The sequence below is a fragment of the Myotis brandtii genome, unplaced genomic scaffold (genome assembly GCF_000412655.1).
Source record: "Myotis brandtii unplaced genomic scaffold, ASM41265v1 scaffold2247, whole genome shotgun sequence".
NCBI lineage: Eukaryota > Metazoa > Chordata > Mammalia > Chiroptera > Vespertilionidae > Myotis > Myotis brandtii.
In genome coordinates this window covers 73,202-87,408 of record NW_005358421.1, presented here as the reverse complement: position 1 = coordinate 87,408, position 14,207 = coordinate 73,202, and the positions used below count along the sequence as shown (strand labels likewise).

The window sequence follows — 14,207 nt, the reverse complement described above, 5'->3', positions numbered from 1 at the left end:
GAGTAAGCAGGCTGATTAAACAGTTACAAACACCCCCTTTCCACCCTCCACAAGCTGCTTTAACTTTGATGACTAGTACTTATTTACAGATGTACATAGTTTTCCCTGACCTTGGCAGTATCAAAGAATTTATACAGTTAGCAGTTCTTGCACAATCTCTAGAAAAGAACAGCACGCATGTTCTATCCTTCGGTGCTAGGCAGGCCTTATTACTCCTGTCCACCAATTTTTTGTCCAGTAAATCAATTTACTTGATTAGGTTCTGGTGCTAAAATAAACTGGTTCCCCTCCTTCTCTCCTTACCTACTTTTCAGACCACAGACGTCAGGAATTCTTTTCTCTTTTTTAAAATTTATTTTTAATGAAGTGGAAGGAAAGAGCTAACTTATATGAAAACTTAATTATCTTAATAGATTATAAACTTATGCATGGAATTAAATGCAAAGGATTTTAAGAATGGTTGCTTTTGTCTGGCAAGTGTGTCTCAGTGGTTGAGTGTTGACCTATGAACCAGATCACTGTTCGATTAGGTCAGGGCACATGCCCAGGTTGCAGTCTCCATCCCCAGTAGGGGGCGTGCAGGAGGCAGCCAATTAATAATTCTCTCTCATCATTGATGTTTCTATCTCTCGTTCCCTCTCCTTTCCTCTCTGAAATCAATAAAAATATATTTTTAAAAAGTTACAAAGAAAAGTAACAGTGAAAAGAACATTTTCACTTCTGACCCCCTAGTTCCCTTATAGTTAGTGTCCACTCCATTTTCTTTTCTTCCAGAGATATTCTGTGTATATATAAGCATAGTGGCATATCACTTTAAAATATACAAAAATACTGCCTGTGTGATCTTAGGCAAATCTTTTGAACTTCAGCATTACCTTATTTAAAATCCTAGATGGAAATAATAATACCCAACAAAACCCACAGAGATTTTGTGGCAACCATTGAAGTAGTGCTTGCGAACATGCTTTGGAAATCAGCGGGTATTATGCTAAGTGAAATAAGCCAGTCAGAGAAAGATAAATACCACATGATCTCACTCATTTGTGGAATATAGAGAACAACGTAGACTGATGAACAGGGACAGATCCAAAGACAGAGAAACAGCGATCAGACTATCAATCCCCAGAGGGAAAGTAGGGGAGGGAGGGGGTAAGGGGGAGAGATCAACCAAAGGACTTGTATGCATGCATATAAGCCAAACCAATGGACGCGGACAACAGGGGGATGAGAGCATGAGTGGGGGCAGGGGGGGGGCAGGGAGGTTGGGGGTTAATGGGAAATGAGGACACATTTGTAATACCTTAACCAATAAAGAAATTAAAAAAAAGAACATAATAAAAAAAAAGAAAATCAGCTGGTATTTTACAAGTACAGGATGGAGGGGAGGGGAGCCTTGGAAGTAGCATTGTCCTTCACAAAGGACAATGAGTCCATGTGATCTGATTTGATAAGAGCAATTCTGAATTGGTAGCAGGGCTGTTGTGTCAGTAGCCTAACTCTATTGGGTGTGTTTCCCAGGTCTTGTCTCTCGTGGCATGTTCTTGGGTTTTCTAAATGAGTAATCAAGAGATACCACTTGCACTTTAATTGTCAGGTGTGTAAGCACTTGGGATAAGAAGTGGGAGCTTGCCAGAATGTGGGACACCTCTGCCTCCCTCCCTCACCCCTCCTCGTTGCTCCCTCTTCATGTTTAGGGAGTTGGTATTGGAACTTGGCTGATGCAACAGTTTGAGTCATGGTCCCTTGGTGCTGTGGGATCCATTCACTTTTAATTGGTAGTTGCTGGAATCATTTCTCCCTCTCTCACCCTGACTTCCTTTTCTAATTTGTTCTCAGGGGCTTTCAACACTTGCTTTAATCAACCAAGGCAGAGCTGCTGCGGAGTCCTAAACTGGCATCTGGGGACCCCAGGTTCTTCTGCCACAATTCCGTTTCTTCAACTTTCTTTTCTAAACTGTTAAAACAACTTTGTCTTTGAATTAGGCCTGGGGGATAGGGGTCCTTTGGGCATTGCTTTCACAGAAGCACCTGGATGGTGCCAACTTCTAGACTTTGCCAACTACTGTTTGCCTGAAGCATTTTGTTCCTGCTAGCAGAGAAGGGAGAAGATGATGTCTGGTTAAGGTGTCAAAAAGGACCTAGTGAATGATGGGAGAAGCAAGGTGAAAACCTTATCATTTGAGTAATGTGAGCCTCGATATATTGGTCCACAGATTGCTTCTCTATTAGCAAAAAGCCTTGTGGAAAACTTAACTTTGTCTGCTTTGTTTGTCACTGCACAAGGAAAGTAAACACTAGTTGTACAGCTCTGGCCAATAATCATTATTAGGTTACATTAAAAAATATTCCTTAAATAGACTTTATTTTTTAGAGCAGTTTTAGGTTCACAGCAAAATTGAGTGGAAAGTACAGAGAATTTCCATATATACCCCTGCCTCCACACTAACATCCTGCCTTGGCTGATGCAACAGTTTGAGTCATGGTCCCTTGGTGCTGTGGGATCCATTCACTTTTAATTGGTAGTTGCTGGAATCATTTCTCCCTCTCTCACCCTGACTTCCTTTTCTAATTTGTTCTCAGGGGCTTTCAACACTTGCTTTAATCAACCAAGGCAGAGCTGCTGCGGAGTCCTAAACTGGCATCTGGGGACCCCAGGTTCTTCTGCCACAATTCCGTTTCTTCAACTTTCTTTTCTAAACTGTTAAAACAACTTTGTCTTTGAATTAGGCCTGGGGGATAGGGGTCCTTTGGGCATTGCTTTCACAGAAGCACCTGGATGGTGCCAACTTCTAGACTTTGCCAACTACTGTTTGGCCTGAAGCATTTGGTTCCTGCTAGCAGAGAAGGGAGAAGATGATGTCTGGTTAAGGTGTCAAAAAGGACCTAGTGAATGATGGGAGAAGCAAGGTGAAAACCTTATCATTTGAGTAATGTGAGCCTCGATATATTGGTCCACAGATTGCTTCTCTATTAGCAAAAAGCCTTGTGGAAAACTTAACTTTGTCTGCTTTATTTGTCACTGCACAAGGAAAGTAAACACTAGTTGTACAGCTCTGGCCAATAATCATTATTAGGTTACATTAAAAATATTCCTTAAATAGACTTTATTTTTTAGAGCAGTTTTAGGTTCACAGAAAAATTGAGTGGAAAGTACAGAAATTTCCATATATACCCCTGCCTTCACACTACCAACATCCTGCATCAGTGGTACATTTGTCACAATCAGTGAACCCACATTGACACATTATCACCCGAAGTCCATAGCTTACATAAGGGTTCACTCTTGATGTTGTACATTCTGTGGGGTTTGACAGATGTATAATGACTTGTATCCACCATTATCATGTACAGAGCAGTTTCATGGCCCTAAAAATCCTCTGTACTCTACCTATTCATCCTTCCCTTTTCCTCCAGCCCCTGGCGACCACTGATGTATTCATTGTTTATTTATTTATTTTTGTCTGTAGATTCTTTTTAAAATTTTATTGTTCAATTACAGTTTACATTCAATATTATTTTTGTGTAACACCTCAGCCCAGTTGTGAGTGCCAGGAGCTCCTGGGCACCAAGGCCTACTGATGATGCCAGGCCCGTTCCCAACCGCCAGGAGCTGCTTTCCGCTCTGTCACTGTGTGTTGGGGAATGCCCCCTCAGGGGAAGTACACGTAAATAAAAAAATCACACTACCATGTAGTACGTGTAATAACAGAAGTGTTGAAAGCAACTTCGACAAATTATTATTTAGCATGTATCCAAGTTTTATTTTAAACTTATCACAAAGGAACTATATCTCTAAGAAAACTTGTTGAAAGAGTTTCTTTTTTTAAAAAAAATATGGTTTATTGATTTCAGAGAGGAAGAGAGGGAGAGATAGAAACATCATTGAGAGAGAATCATTGATCGGCTGCCTCCAGCATACCCCATACTGGGGATCAAGCCCACAACCCAGGCATGTGCCCTTGACTGGAATCAAACCTGGAACCCTTCAGTCCGCAGGCCGGTGCTCTATCCACTGAGCCAAAGCAGCTAGGGCAACAGAGTGTCTTATGGTCAAGTCAAGATAAGTTTTCTTCTTCTTCTCTCTCTCTTAATAGAGAGAAAGTATGTTTAGATAAGATTGCTAGATTAGGTATAAGCAACGAGTGTGAAAGATTATAGAAAGGTCTCATGGCTAGTTAAAAGTCACTGCACCTTTACTATACATTAAACATGTGCAGTTGTTTTGTATATCAATTATACCTAAAAAAAATCTTTAAAAAAAGTCACTGCACCTTTAACTACAGGTAACCCCCATGCTTCAAAAGTTTGCATTATGCTACTTTGCTTTTATGAAATAACTGCATTAGTACCCTTTTTTTGCTAACTATAAGAAATTCGAAGATTTTCACTTTAAATGAATGGTAATTGCTTCTCCACTTTATAGCATAGCCTTAAGAAAGTGTTCATAGGAATGCTCTACTTTTGGATAGTGGGGGATACCTGTACTTGTCCTAAAACTGATAATAAACCTTTCAGGGAAGTCTAACTTCCCTCATATAGGAATCCCATTTTATTATTTCATTAAGGAAAGCCTTTAAAAGATTTAAAGGTATATTGCAATCCAGTGAACTAAGGCTTTTGTAGTCAGCATAGGTATTTAATTGGGTACACTTCCAGGAAAAAAAAATATGGCCTCTAACTACTCAGAGTGGGACCATTGAAAGAACGTATACATCTTCACCTTATTACTTATGAGAACTTGGAAGTAAGGCACATTTTTTGGCTCATGAATTTTGACTAATTCTCATTCTGAATAGAACATTTCTCAGAGCAAGCTTCATGTCCTTATTACGAAGACTGTAGATCAGGGGATTAAAGAGAGGAGTCATTACTGAATACACCAGGGTGAGGATCTTCTGCATCAAAGTTGGGATGCCGTATGTAGGGCTCACGTACATTACCATGACTGTCCCATAGAAAAGAGACACCACAACTAAATGAGAACCACAGGTGGAAAAGGCCTTTCTCCGACCAGCTGCAGAAGGGACCTGAAAAACAGCTCTGAGCAACAGAGTATAGGATCGAAGAATATACATAATAGTGAAAAAGAGGACAAGGGAGCTCTGAGTATAGAAAATAAATTCAGTAACGGGGGCTGGAGCACAGGACAGAGCCATCAGTGGGTCCATGTCACACAGGAAGTGATCAATGATATTGGATGCACAGAAGGGGAGTTGGGAGATGAAGAAAATGGGGATTGGGTAGCCAAGGAATCCGATGACCCAGCATAGAGACACCAGCAGGCCACAGAATTTCCCAGTCATGATGGTGGGGTAGTGCAGTGGGTGGCAGATGGCCAGGTACCGATCATAAGCCATTATAGCCAGAAAAAGACATTCTGTTGTGCCGAGGGAAAAGAAGAAATAGAATTGGAGGAAGCAGCCAGAAAATGAGATGGCCTTGGTTTTGGAGAGAATGTTGGTTAACATGTTAGGAACAGTGGAGGAAACATACCAGATCTCAAGGAAGGCAAAGTTTCCCAGCAGAAAGTACATGGGTGTGTGTAGTTGTGGGTCCCATCTCACTGCACAGATAATGGCTCCATTCCCCAGCAAGGTCAAGACATAAATCACCAAAAACAGTGAGAAAAGGAAAATCTGTATCTCCCAGCAACCAGGGAATCCCAGGAGAACAAACTCAGTCACAAGGTGTGTTGCTGACCTGTTCATGGATCTTAAATCTATGAAGAAGAAAGACATGAGTGTAAACCCAAGTTGATTTGCTTCCTACTTATCTCAAGGACTTTATTGAGAAGGGAACTTAAACTCTATAGGAAAAATATAGGGTGGCCCAAAAATGTATACACATACTTTGTTTTTTATTTTTTCTTACAAACCCTTGTGTCGAGGGCTGACACATAATTTGAATAATTACCGAGGCAGTGTTTATGGAAATACATTTCATTTTCAAAATTGAGCTATCAGCTGTTACAGTACATGTACATTTTTTGGGGACAGCCTCTATATGAGATATTTTGAGACCAGATGGGAATAAATCCCCTTATTTTGAAATGATTGTGGTTCTAAATCTCAGTATTAGTTTTCTAGAATCCAAATGCAGCAGTAATTTTCCACACCAGTGGTACAACCAGACAAATTCATTTCATTTTTGCTTTGATCCTTAAGAAGAAAATTTTAGATTTGAGTTTGTTTTTCTAAAGGTCTTTATGCACAAATTCATCCACTTTCTTATTCAGCTTACATTGTTAAAAAAAAGGGGGGGGGGATATATTTTGAGGGCAGCTGGTGTAATTGTGGGTTAAATCCTTGGCAACCGAACAGAATTAGTTGAATTGCACATGGATATAAAACTTACTCCAGGACACTGGCTTTTCAGAATAGTCTAATCAACTGAATTAATTGTCACAGATGTCACTACACTCAAGACTCAAGGATGTTCTTAAATTTTACTTCAAAGATTTTCTTTTAAAATATCACTCTAACCAGTTGAGTGACACCTAAAAAAATGTACTAAAGACCCAACATGTAAAATATCTTTGCTCTAAAGAATGAGTGAGAATATTATTTGCAAATGTTTATCTTCATGTTTTTACACATACTATACAAAATAAACTGTCTTACTTTTCATATTCAGATCCTACCTAGATAAAATAAAGAAAATGGTGCTTTCAATACAAAGGTTTAGTTCATATAGTAAGTATTTTTAGGTGATAAGAACAAAGGGATTGGAGATCGAATGGGTTTTATCTGCAGTTTTATCTTGTAAAATTAATTTTGTTCTATGAAAGGGAAGAGAGGACATTTTAAAATATTTAGACAGGTGGATACTTTTCTCTAATATTTAAGAATTTATATTTAAGAGTTAAACAAAAATGTACAAATCTTGGTGTTTTAGCAACAGAGTAATCTTGCAATTGATTAATATTAAAAAGGCATTGATTTTTAGTCTTAAAAATAATAGTTTCACTATTGAGTTTTCTTTTAAAATTCAGATCTCTTGCCTTGCACATTTAAGGTCACCAGTCGTAACTTTTTCAGGAATGGAAGATAAAGAAATTTGAAAGGCAAAGAACAGAGAAGGAATTGAGATTTGAACTTCAATACAGTATTACTAGTCCCCTGTTGGTGGTTTTTAAGAAGCATAAAAAAAGGAGGTTTGAAATTCAATACAGTATCACTAGTCCCCTGTTGGTGGTTTTTAAGAAGCATAAAAAAAAGAAGGTTTGCCCTGGCCGGTTTGGCTCGGCAGATAGAGCGTCGGCCTGCGGACTGAAGGGTGCCAGGTTCGATTCCTGCCAAGGGCACATGCCCGGGTTGTGGGCTCAATCCCCAGTGGGGGACGTGCAGGAGGCAGCCAATCAATGATTCTCTCTCATCATTGATATTTCTAACTCTCTTTCCCTCTCCCTTCCTTTCTGAAATCAATAAAGATATATTTTTTAAAAAAGGAGGTTTGAGCTCAGTATGGCTCAGTTGGGAGAGAAGTCCTGTACACCTAAGGGTCGTGGTTTCCATTCCCAGTCAGTGCACATACCTAGATTTCAGGTTTGATTCCTGGTCTAGGCACATGTAAGAAGCAACTGTTCTATGTTTCTCTCTCACATCAATGTTTCTCCCTCTCCCTTCTTCTCTCTCTAAAATCAATGAAGAACATGTCTTTGGGTGAGGATAAAAAAAATAAAAAAGGAGATTTCAGCATCCAAATTCTAAAATACAGTTTTGCAATCAATGTTGAATTTAAAGGCATTTAAAAAAAAATCCTCACCAGAGGATATTTGTCCATTAATTTTTTTTAGAGAGAGTGGAAGAGAGAAATATTGATGTGAGAGAAACACATCAGTTTGCTGCCTCCTGCAGAGCATCAACCATGGTCCGGGCTGGGGAGGAGCCTGCAACCGAGGTATGTGCCCCTGACCAGAATTGAATACGGGACTCTCAAGTCCGCAGGCCGACCCTCCACCCATTGAGCCAAACCAACCAGGGCCAAAGGCATTTTTAGACATTTTTAAAAGTCACCTTCACTGAATAAGATGCTCAATTTATAATTCTCAAACTGTTATTTATGAAGTATAAATAAATCACTTTCCCTTCTGCGAGTCATGAACAAAGTCCAGCTCATAGATTTAAACCAGGAAGCAGATTCATGAGATCCTTGCTTCCTGTCCTTCTTCCTGAAAAATGGGCTGTGTCTGCTTACTGTGAATAACAGTTCAGGACACTCTCCATTATACACGGACAACTTTATACCTCATTTTGTCTTTTCTACCACCAGTCCATATAAGATTTATTACTAGCAACATTATTTTTCGTATAGCCTTTGGTGAAAGTGAAGATAAGTAATGAGATGTTCAAAGGGTGAGGAGCTTAGTGGAAAAGAGTAATCAATTTTCATTTTAATCATTGATAGAATAAACTGACCCTCTCAAGCATAATTCCACCCTCCAAAGCCTCCAAAATTATTTGCTGGGAATAGTTAGGGTATTAGAATGGAATGTTCACCATTTTATGCCATGAACATACTGTTTCTTATGTTTTTGAGATTCATAAATTATCATATGAGCTACAATCCTAGGGGACTAGCTCTTTCATACTCTCCTTTCCAATAAAATCAATCAATCAATCAATCAATCAATCAATTCACCAGTCTACCCACCTCAAGAATAATAACTTGATTACATAGTCTTCTTCCAAATCTTCTTCACTTGGTATACTGTCTTCTCAGGTAGTCTGAGAGAAGAGTATATACCGCCTGATTACTCCTGGAAAGTGAGATTATTTTCAGAAAGATGGTCCCTAATAAGCAAAATCATAGAAGTTGGAAAAAAGTAGTGCAGATGATCTCTTTTAACTACTCATTTTACAGACAGGCTTCACAGAGGGTGCATGACTTTTCACCCAATGAACATTAAGTGTCCTATATTCACAGATGGAACGTTTACATTATCCCACTGTAGAGGAACAATGACTAATCAGATTTTATAAAGTAAAAGGCACTCTGCACTATATCACAGTGGTGGTTGTAATGTGGACAATTAGTCCTTTTTCTCCTACATACAGTGATGGATTTGTTGGCTCAGCTTGGAGAGAGGGATGGGCACAGTGGTGCTGAACATAAAGGCATCTCCTTTTCACTGGCTCCAATGATGAAAAGTCCAGCTGAGGGCACTCTCTGTGGTTCATTGGACTTCCTTCATTTCTGGAGGTTCCAGATGCTTGTTTTCTGGGAGTTTGCTCAGACATTTAACATGTGAAGCAGTGGTTTAATCTATGTTTCCTCTCAGGGATTTTCCTAAAACTCCATGTCTCTCCCCAAGTGGTCTCAGTGGCTTCTTTAAGTGTCCCTGGAGTGCAGCCTCTCTCCAATCTTTGGGGCTCATCCAGTTCCTAGGGGTGGCCAGAGTAAAGAAAACAAAATCAATTCTACCCCAGCCAGTGGCAATCACCATGCTACTTTCTGTCTCTAAAATTTACTACTTTAGATACCGCGTATAACTAGAATCACACAAAATTTGTGCTTTTGTAATTGGCTTATTTCACATAGTATAATCTCTTCAAGGATCATTGATGTTGTAGCATGTGTCAGAATTTTGTTCCTTTTAAAGGCTGAATAATATTTCTTTGTTAGCTCATTTGATTCTACATATGAGTGAAATCAGATGGTATTTGTTTTTCTCTGACTGGCTTATTTCACTTAGCACAATGTTCTCCAGGTCCATCTAAGCTGTCGCAAAGGGTAAAATTTCCTTCTCTTTTTATGAGTGAGGAGTACTATATTGTGTAAATGTACCACGGCATTTTTAACCACTCGTCTATTGATGGACACTTGGACTGCTCCCAAATCTTGGCTATTATAAATAATGTTGCCATGAACATTGGGGTGCATCTACTCTCTCAAATTAGTGTTTTGGGTTTCTTCATAGAAGTGAGATCACTGAGTCATAAGGCAGTTTCATTTTTAACTTTTTAAGGTAACTCCATGCTGCTTTCCAAGGTGGCTGTACCAATCTACATTACCACCAACAGTGCAAGAGGGTTCCCTTTCTCCACATCCTCGCCAACACTTGTTGTTTGTTGATTCATTGATGGTAGCCATTCTGACAGGTGTGAGGTGATATCTTATTGTGGTCTTAATTTGCATTTCTGTGATGATTAGTGACATTGAGCATCTTTTCATATGTATAATGGCCATCAAACTGAACTAACAAGCAAAATAGAGACAGACTCATAGATAGAGAGCAGGCTGACACCTGGGAGAGGTAAAGAAGGGTGGAGGGATTGAGCAGAAAGAAAAAAAAGAAGAGAAAGAGCTCATTGACACAAAAAGTGTGGTGATTGCAGGGAGGAAGTGGGTGAGTGGAGGTGGAAGCGGGTATGAGGGGATAAATGGTGATGAAAAGAATTAAAGTTAAAAAACATACAAATGTTCTATTGTTTGTGTATATAGCATTTAAAAAATCCATTCATCTATTGAATAACACAGATTGCTTCCACCTTTTGGCTATCCTATATAATAAAGAGGTAATATGCAAATTTACCCTCACTCTGTCACGCCATCACAAGATGGCTGTGCCCACAGCAGAGGCAGGGTTCCTGTAACACAAGATGGCTGTGCCTACAATGGAGGCGGGGTTCCCATAATGAACTGTAATGAGCGATCAGCAGGGACTTGAGGCTCTGCCCCCCACCTGTTGGGGCTTGACAGGGGAACTTAAGCTGTGCCCCTCAACCCAGCACCAGGCCAGGGGACCTCAGTACGCATCCCCCACCCCAGCACCAGGCCAGGGACCTCAGGCCACACCCCCCACCCCAGCACCAGGCTGGTGGATCTCAGGCCATGCCCCCTTCCCTGGAACCAGGCCATGGGACCTCAGGCTGGGGGTGTGCCGGGGGACCTGAGGCTGCACCCCATGCCTGATGCCAGGTCAGGGGACCTGAGGCTGTGCCCCCCACCTGGCGGGGCTTGATGGGGGCAGGTCTGGATCTCATCCAATGGGGGTGAGGCCAGCCGGGTCTGAGTCTTGTGCAATGTTGAGGTGCATGCGAGTGGGCGGGGACTTGACTCTGGATCCTGTGACATGCCCCAAACTCTGACAAACTCCGACAGGAGGAAGATTTTCCATATACATTTTACTAATTTTCTTTCATCACTGACACTTCTATTATAGAGAAAGGGCAAATAGCAATATTAAAATATTTCCTCTAATTAATTCTCTTTTAATGTGCATGAATTTCATGCACTGGGCCACTAGTTGTAAATAACACTGCTATGAATGTGGATGTACAAATATCTATTTGATCACCTACATTTAGTTTGTTTGAATATATACCTAGAACTGGAATTACTGGATCACATGGTAATTCTTTCTATGTTTAATTATTTTTCAAAGATAGAAATTGAACCTGGCACCCTTCAGTCCATGGGCCAATGCTTTATCCACAGAGCCAAACTGGCTAGGGCAAAGCCTACAGCACCCAGTATTGCCAGGTGGTCTCCTATCCAAGTACTAAGAAGATTAGACCCTGCTTAGTTTCTGAGATCAGAAGAGATATGGCATGTTCAGGGTGGTATGGCCTTAGATTCTTTTTTACTTAAAAAAATTGATAATAACTATTCTAATGGGTGTGAAATGGTAACTCATCATAGTTTTGATTTGTATTTTCCTAATGATTAGTGATGCTGAGCATCTTTTCATGTGCTTATTGGCCATTTGTACATCTGTGGAGAAGTCCTTTGCCTTATTAAAAAAAAAGATGTGTTTTTTTTATTGAGTTATGAAAGTTCTCTATATACAGAGGTGAGAAAAAGTAGGTTTACAGTGTGAGTAAATGAACACAGAGTTCATTCTTGTATTATTATTACTTATTGATTATTGTATTACAACTATAAACCTACTTTTGTCCACCACTGTATTCTGAATATTCAGGTAAATGATTTGCAAATATTTTCTCTCACCATTTTATTCTGTTCATAGTGTCCTTTGATGCACAGAAGTTTTCAATTCTGATGTACTCCAATGTATCTATTTTTTCTTTTTAAAAAATATGTTTTTATTGATTTCAGAGAGAGGAAGGGAGAGGGAGAGAGAGAGAAAGAGAGCTAGAAGCATTGACTGGCTACCTCCTGCACACCTCCTACTGAAACCCAGGCATGTGTCCTGACTGGAATTGAACCATGACCTCCTGGTTCATGGGTCAATGCTCAACCACTGAGAAACACTGGCTGGGCTGTTGCCTGTGTTTTCTATGTCACATTCAAGAAATCATTGCCAAATCCAATGTCATGGAGTTTTCTCTCCAGGTTTCTTGGGCTAGTAAAAAGGATGGTAGATAGGAAATTATTATTATTTTTTACCATTAAAGTTATTATCTTCAGCAAATCATTCCTGATTCCAGTCAGGTAGTTGAATTAGTAAAGACACTTTAATAACAGTATGGCCTTTTATTCAAGGCCTAGGAGGGAGTTTAAGGAGAACTAGCCCAAGTTACTAATGCAAATACTGAGTAAATATTTTTATTGATCTGTAGTTGCTGAGCACCTCCCATTAAAAAAGGCTTGAGGAGAACCAAGATGATGGTGTAGGCAAATGTCTATACTTTCTGCCTCCACATCAAAATTACAACTAAAATATAGAACAACCATCATCCAGAACTGCTGGAAAGCTGGCTGAATGGAAGTACTACAACTAGAGAAGTAAAGAAAAAAGCACATTGAGACTGGTAGGAAGTGTGGAGGTGCGGAACAGGCTGGTCTAGCACCCATATGTGTGGCTTTTTTAATCAGGAGGGAGATCACCTCTGTGGAGGCCGCCCGGAGGAGCAAGGAGTCCCAACCCCACATCAGACGCCCAGCCCAGGATCACAGAGCTGGGAAAAGAAGTGCCTGTGGGCAGTAAGAATCACAGGCTGTAAAAACCAGTGTGGATTGGGGCTGAGTGACACACAGGCTCCTGTAGACCCAGCTACTACTCTTTTTTTTTCAATATATTTTATTGATTTTTTACAGAGAGGAAGGGAGAGGGACAGAGTTAGAAACATCAATGAGAGAGAAACACTGATCAGCTGCCTCCTGCACACTCCCCACTGGGGATGTGCGCGCAACCTAGGTACACGCCCTTGACCGGAATCAAACCTGGGACCTTTGAGTCCGCAGGCCGACTCTCTATCCACTGAGCCAAACCGGTCAGAGCAGCTACTACTCTTAAATGGCCAGCACCATGAACTAAATTTATAAGCTCCCGCTTCCTCTGAGCTCCAGTGCCAGGCAAGGCTCTGGGGGACCCAGACACATAAGAGGAGAAACTGGACTGTCGGGCATTGGGGCAGGAACTTGGGGGTGGCTTTCTTCCAGATGGAGGTGCTTGCAGCGGTCATTGTTCCCATGCTAGGACCTCCCCAGTTGCAGGGCTGACTAGCAGCCATTTCTGTTTGCTCTGCCCTGGTGATTCCCTGAGACCCTGTACCACCCAATTTACAACCCCATGCAAGCTGTGGGCAATGGCTTTTGCATATGAATGTCTTCTCCTTTCTCAGGCTAAAAACCTGTCAAACAAGCTGCTGCTGGGTCGAGGAGCCCCAAACCTATCAATAGAAGGCCCAAGACTGGCACCAGCATCAGCCTGCTTTGCTTTACAGTTGGGCCTCGTCTGGGCACTTCCAAACCCAAAACAAAGAGGAGGAATCTGCAGATCTCTCTGTAGCTCCTGCTGGTTGGCCCTAGGTAGTGGCTGACTTTGCACCTTCCTGGAGACCCAAGAGACAGTATACCCAGTGGTCAGTGTGAAACCATACCAGATTACATCTCTTCACATCCATAAGTGACACACTCAAGAGACAGACTCAGTGAGCACCAAAGCCCCACTGAAGCAAGTCCTGCTCCATAAGGGTGTCTCCTGCACAGCATCTCTCCTACTGTAGTTGCAGCTGGTCCCCACAGCTAATTGGCTTGGAGGTCAATTCCTCCCAGTGACACCAACAGCAATCAAGGCTCAACTACAACAAGACTGTGCACACAGTCCGCAAAAGGGTGCACCTAGAGTGTCCACCTCAGGTGACTGGGGAGGCTGAGCCACTGGGCCCTATAGGACACTTACTACACAAGGCCACTCTATCAACTCAAGGAGACTTAGCAGCTCTACCCAATACACAGAAACAAACACAGGGAAGCAGCTAAAATGCAGAGACAAAGAAACATGTCACAAATGAAAGAAA

The 14,207-nt window shown here is 41.1% G+C and overlaps 1 protein-coding gene across 1 annotated transcript; it reads right to left on the bottom strand.

Moving 5' to 3' along the window:
- Window positions 1-4,716: 4,716 nt before the first annotated feature.
- LOC102249419 (olfactory receptor 11H4) lies at window positions 4,717-5,771 on the bottom strand. Its single transcript, XM_005866162.2, has one exon. It carries the CDS (start codon window positions 5,736-5,738, stop codon window positions 4,764-4,766), a length of 975 nt encoding a protein of 324 aa, XP_005866224.1. The 5' UTR covers window positions 5,739-5,771; the 3' UTR covers window positions 4,717-4,763.
- Window positions 5,772-14,207: the final 8,436 nt, after the last annotated feature.

Excerpts from the sequence above, each read along its gene's own strand:
- LOC102249419 (XM_005866162.2), bottom strand. The coding sequence starts at position 5,738 with ATGTCTTTCTTCTTCATAGATTTAAGATCCATGAACAGGTCAGCAACA.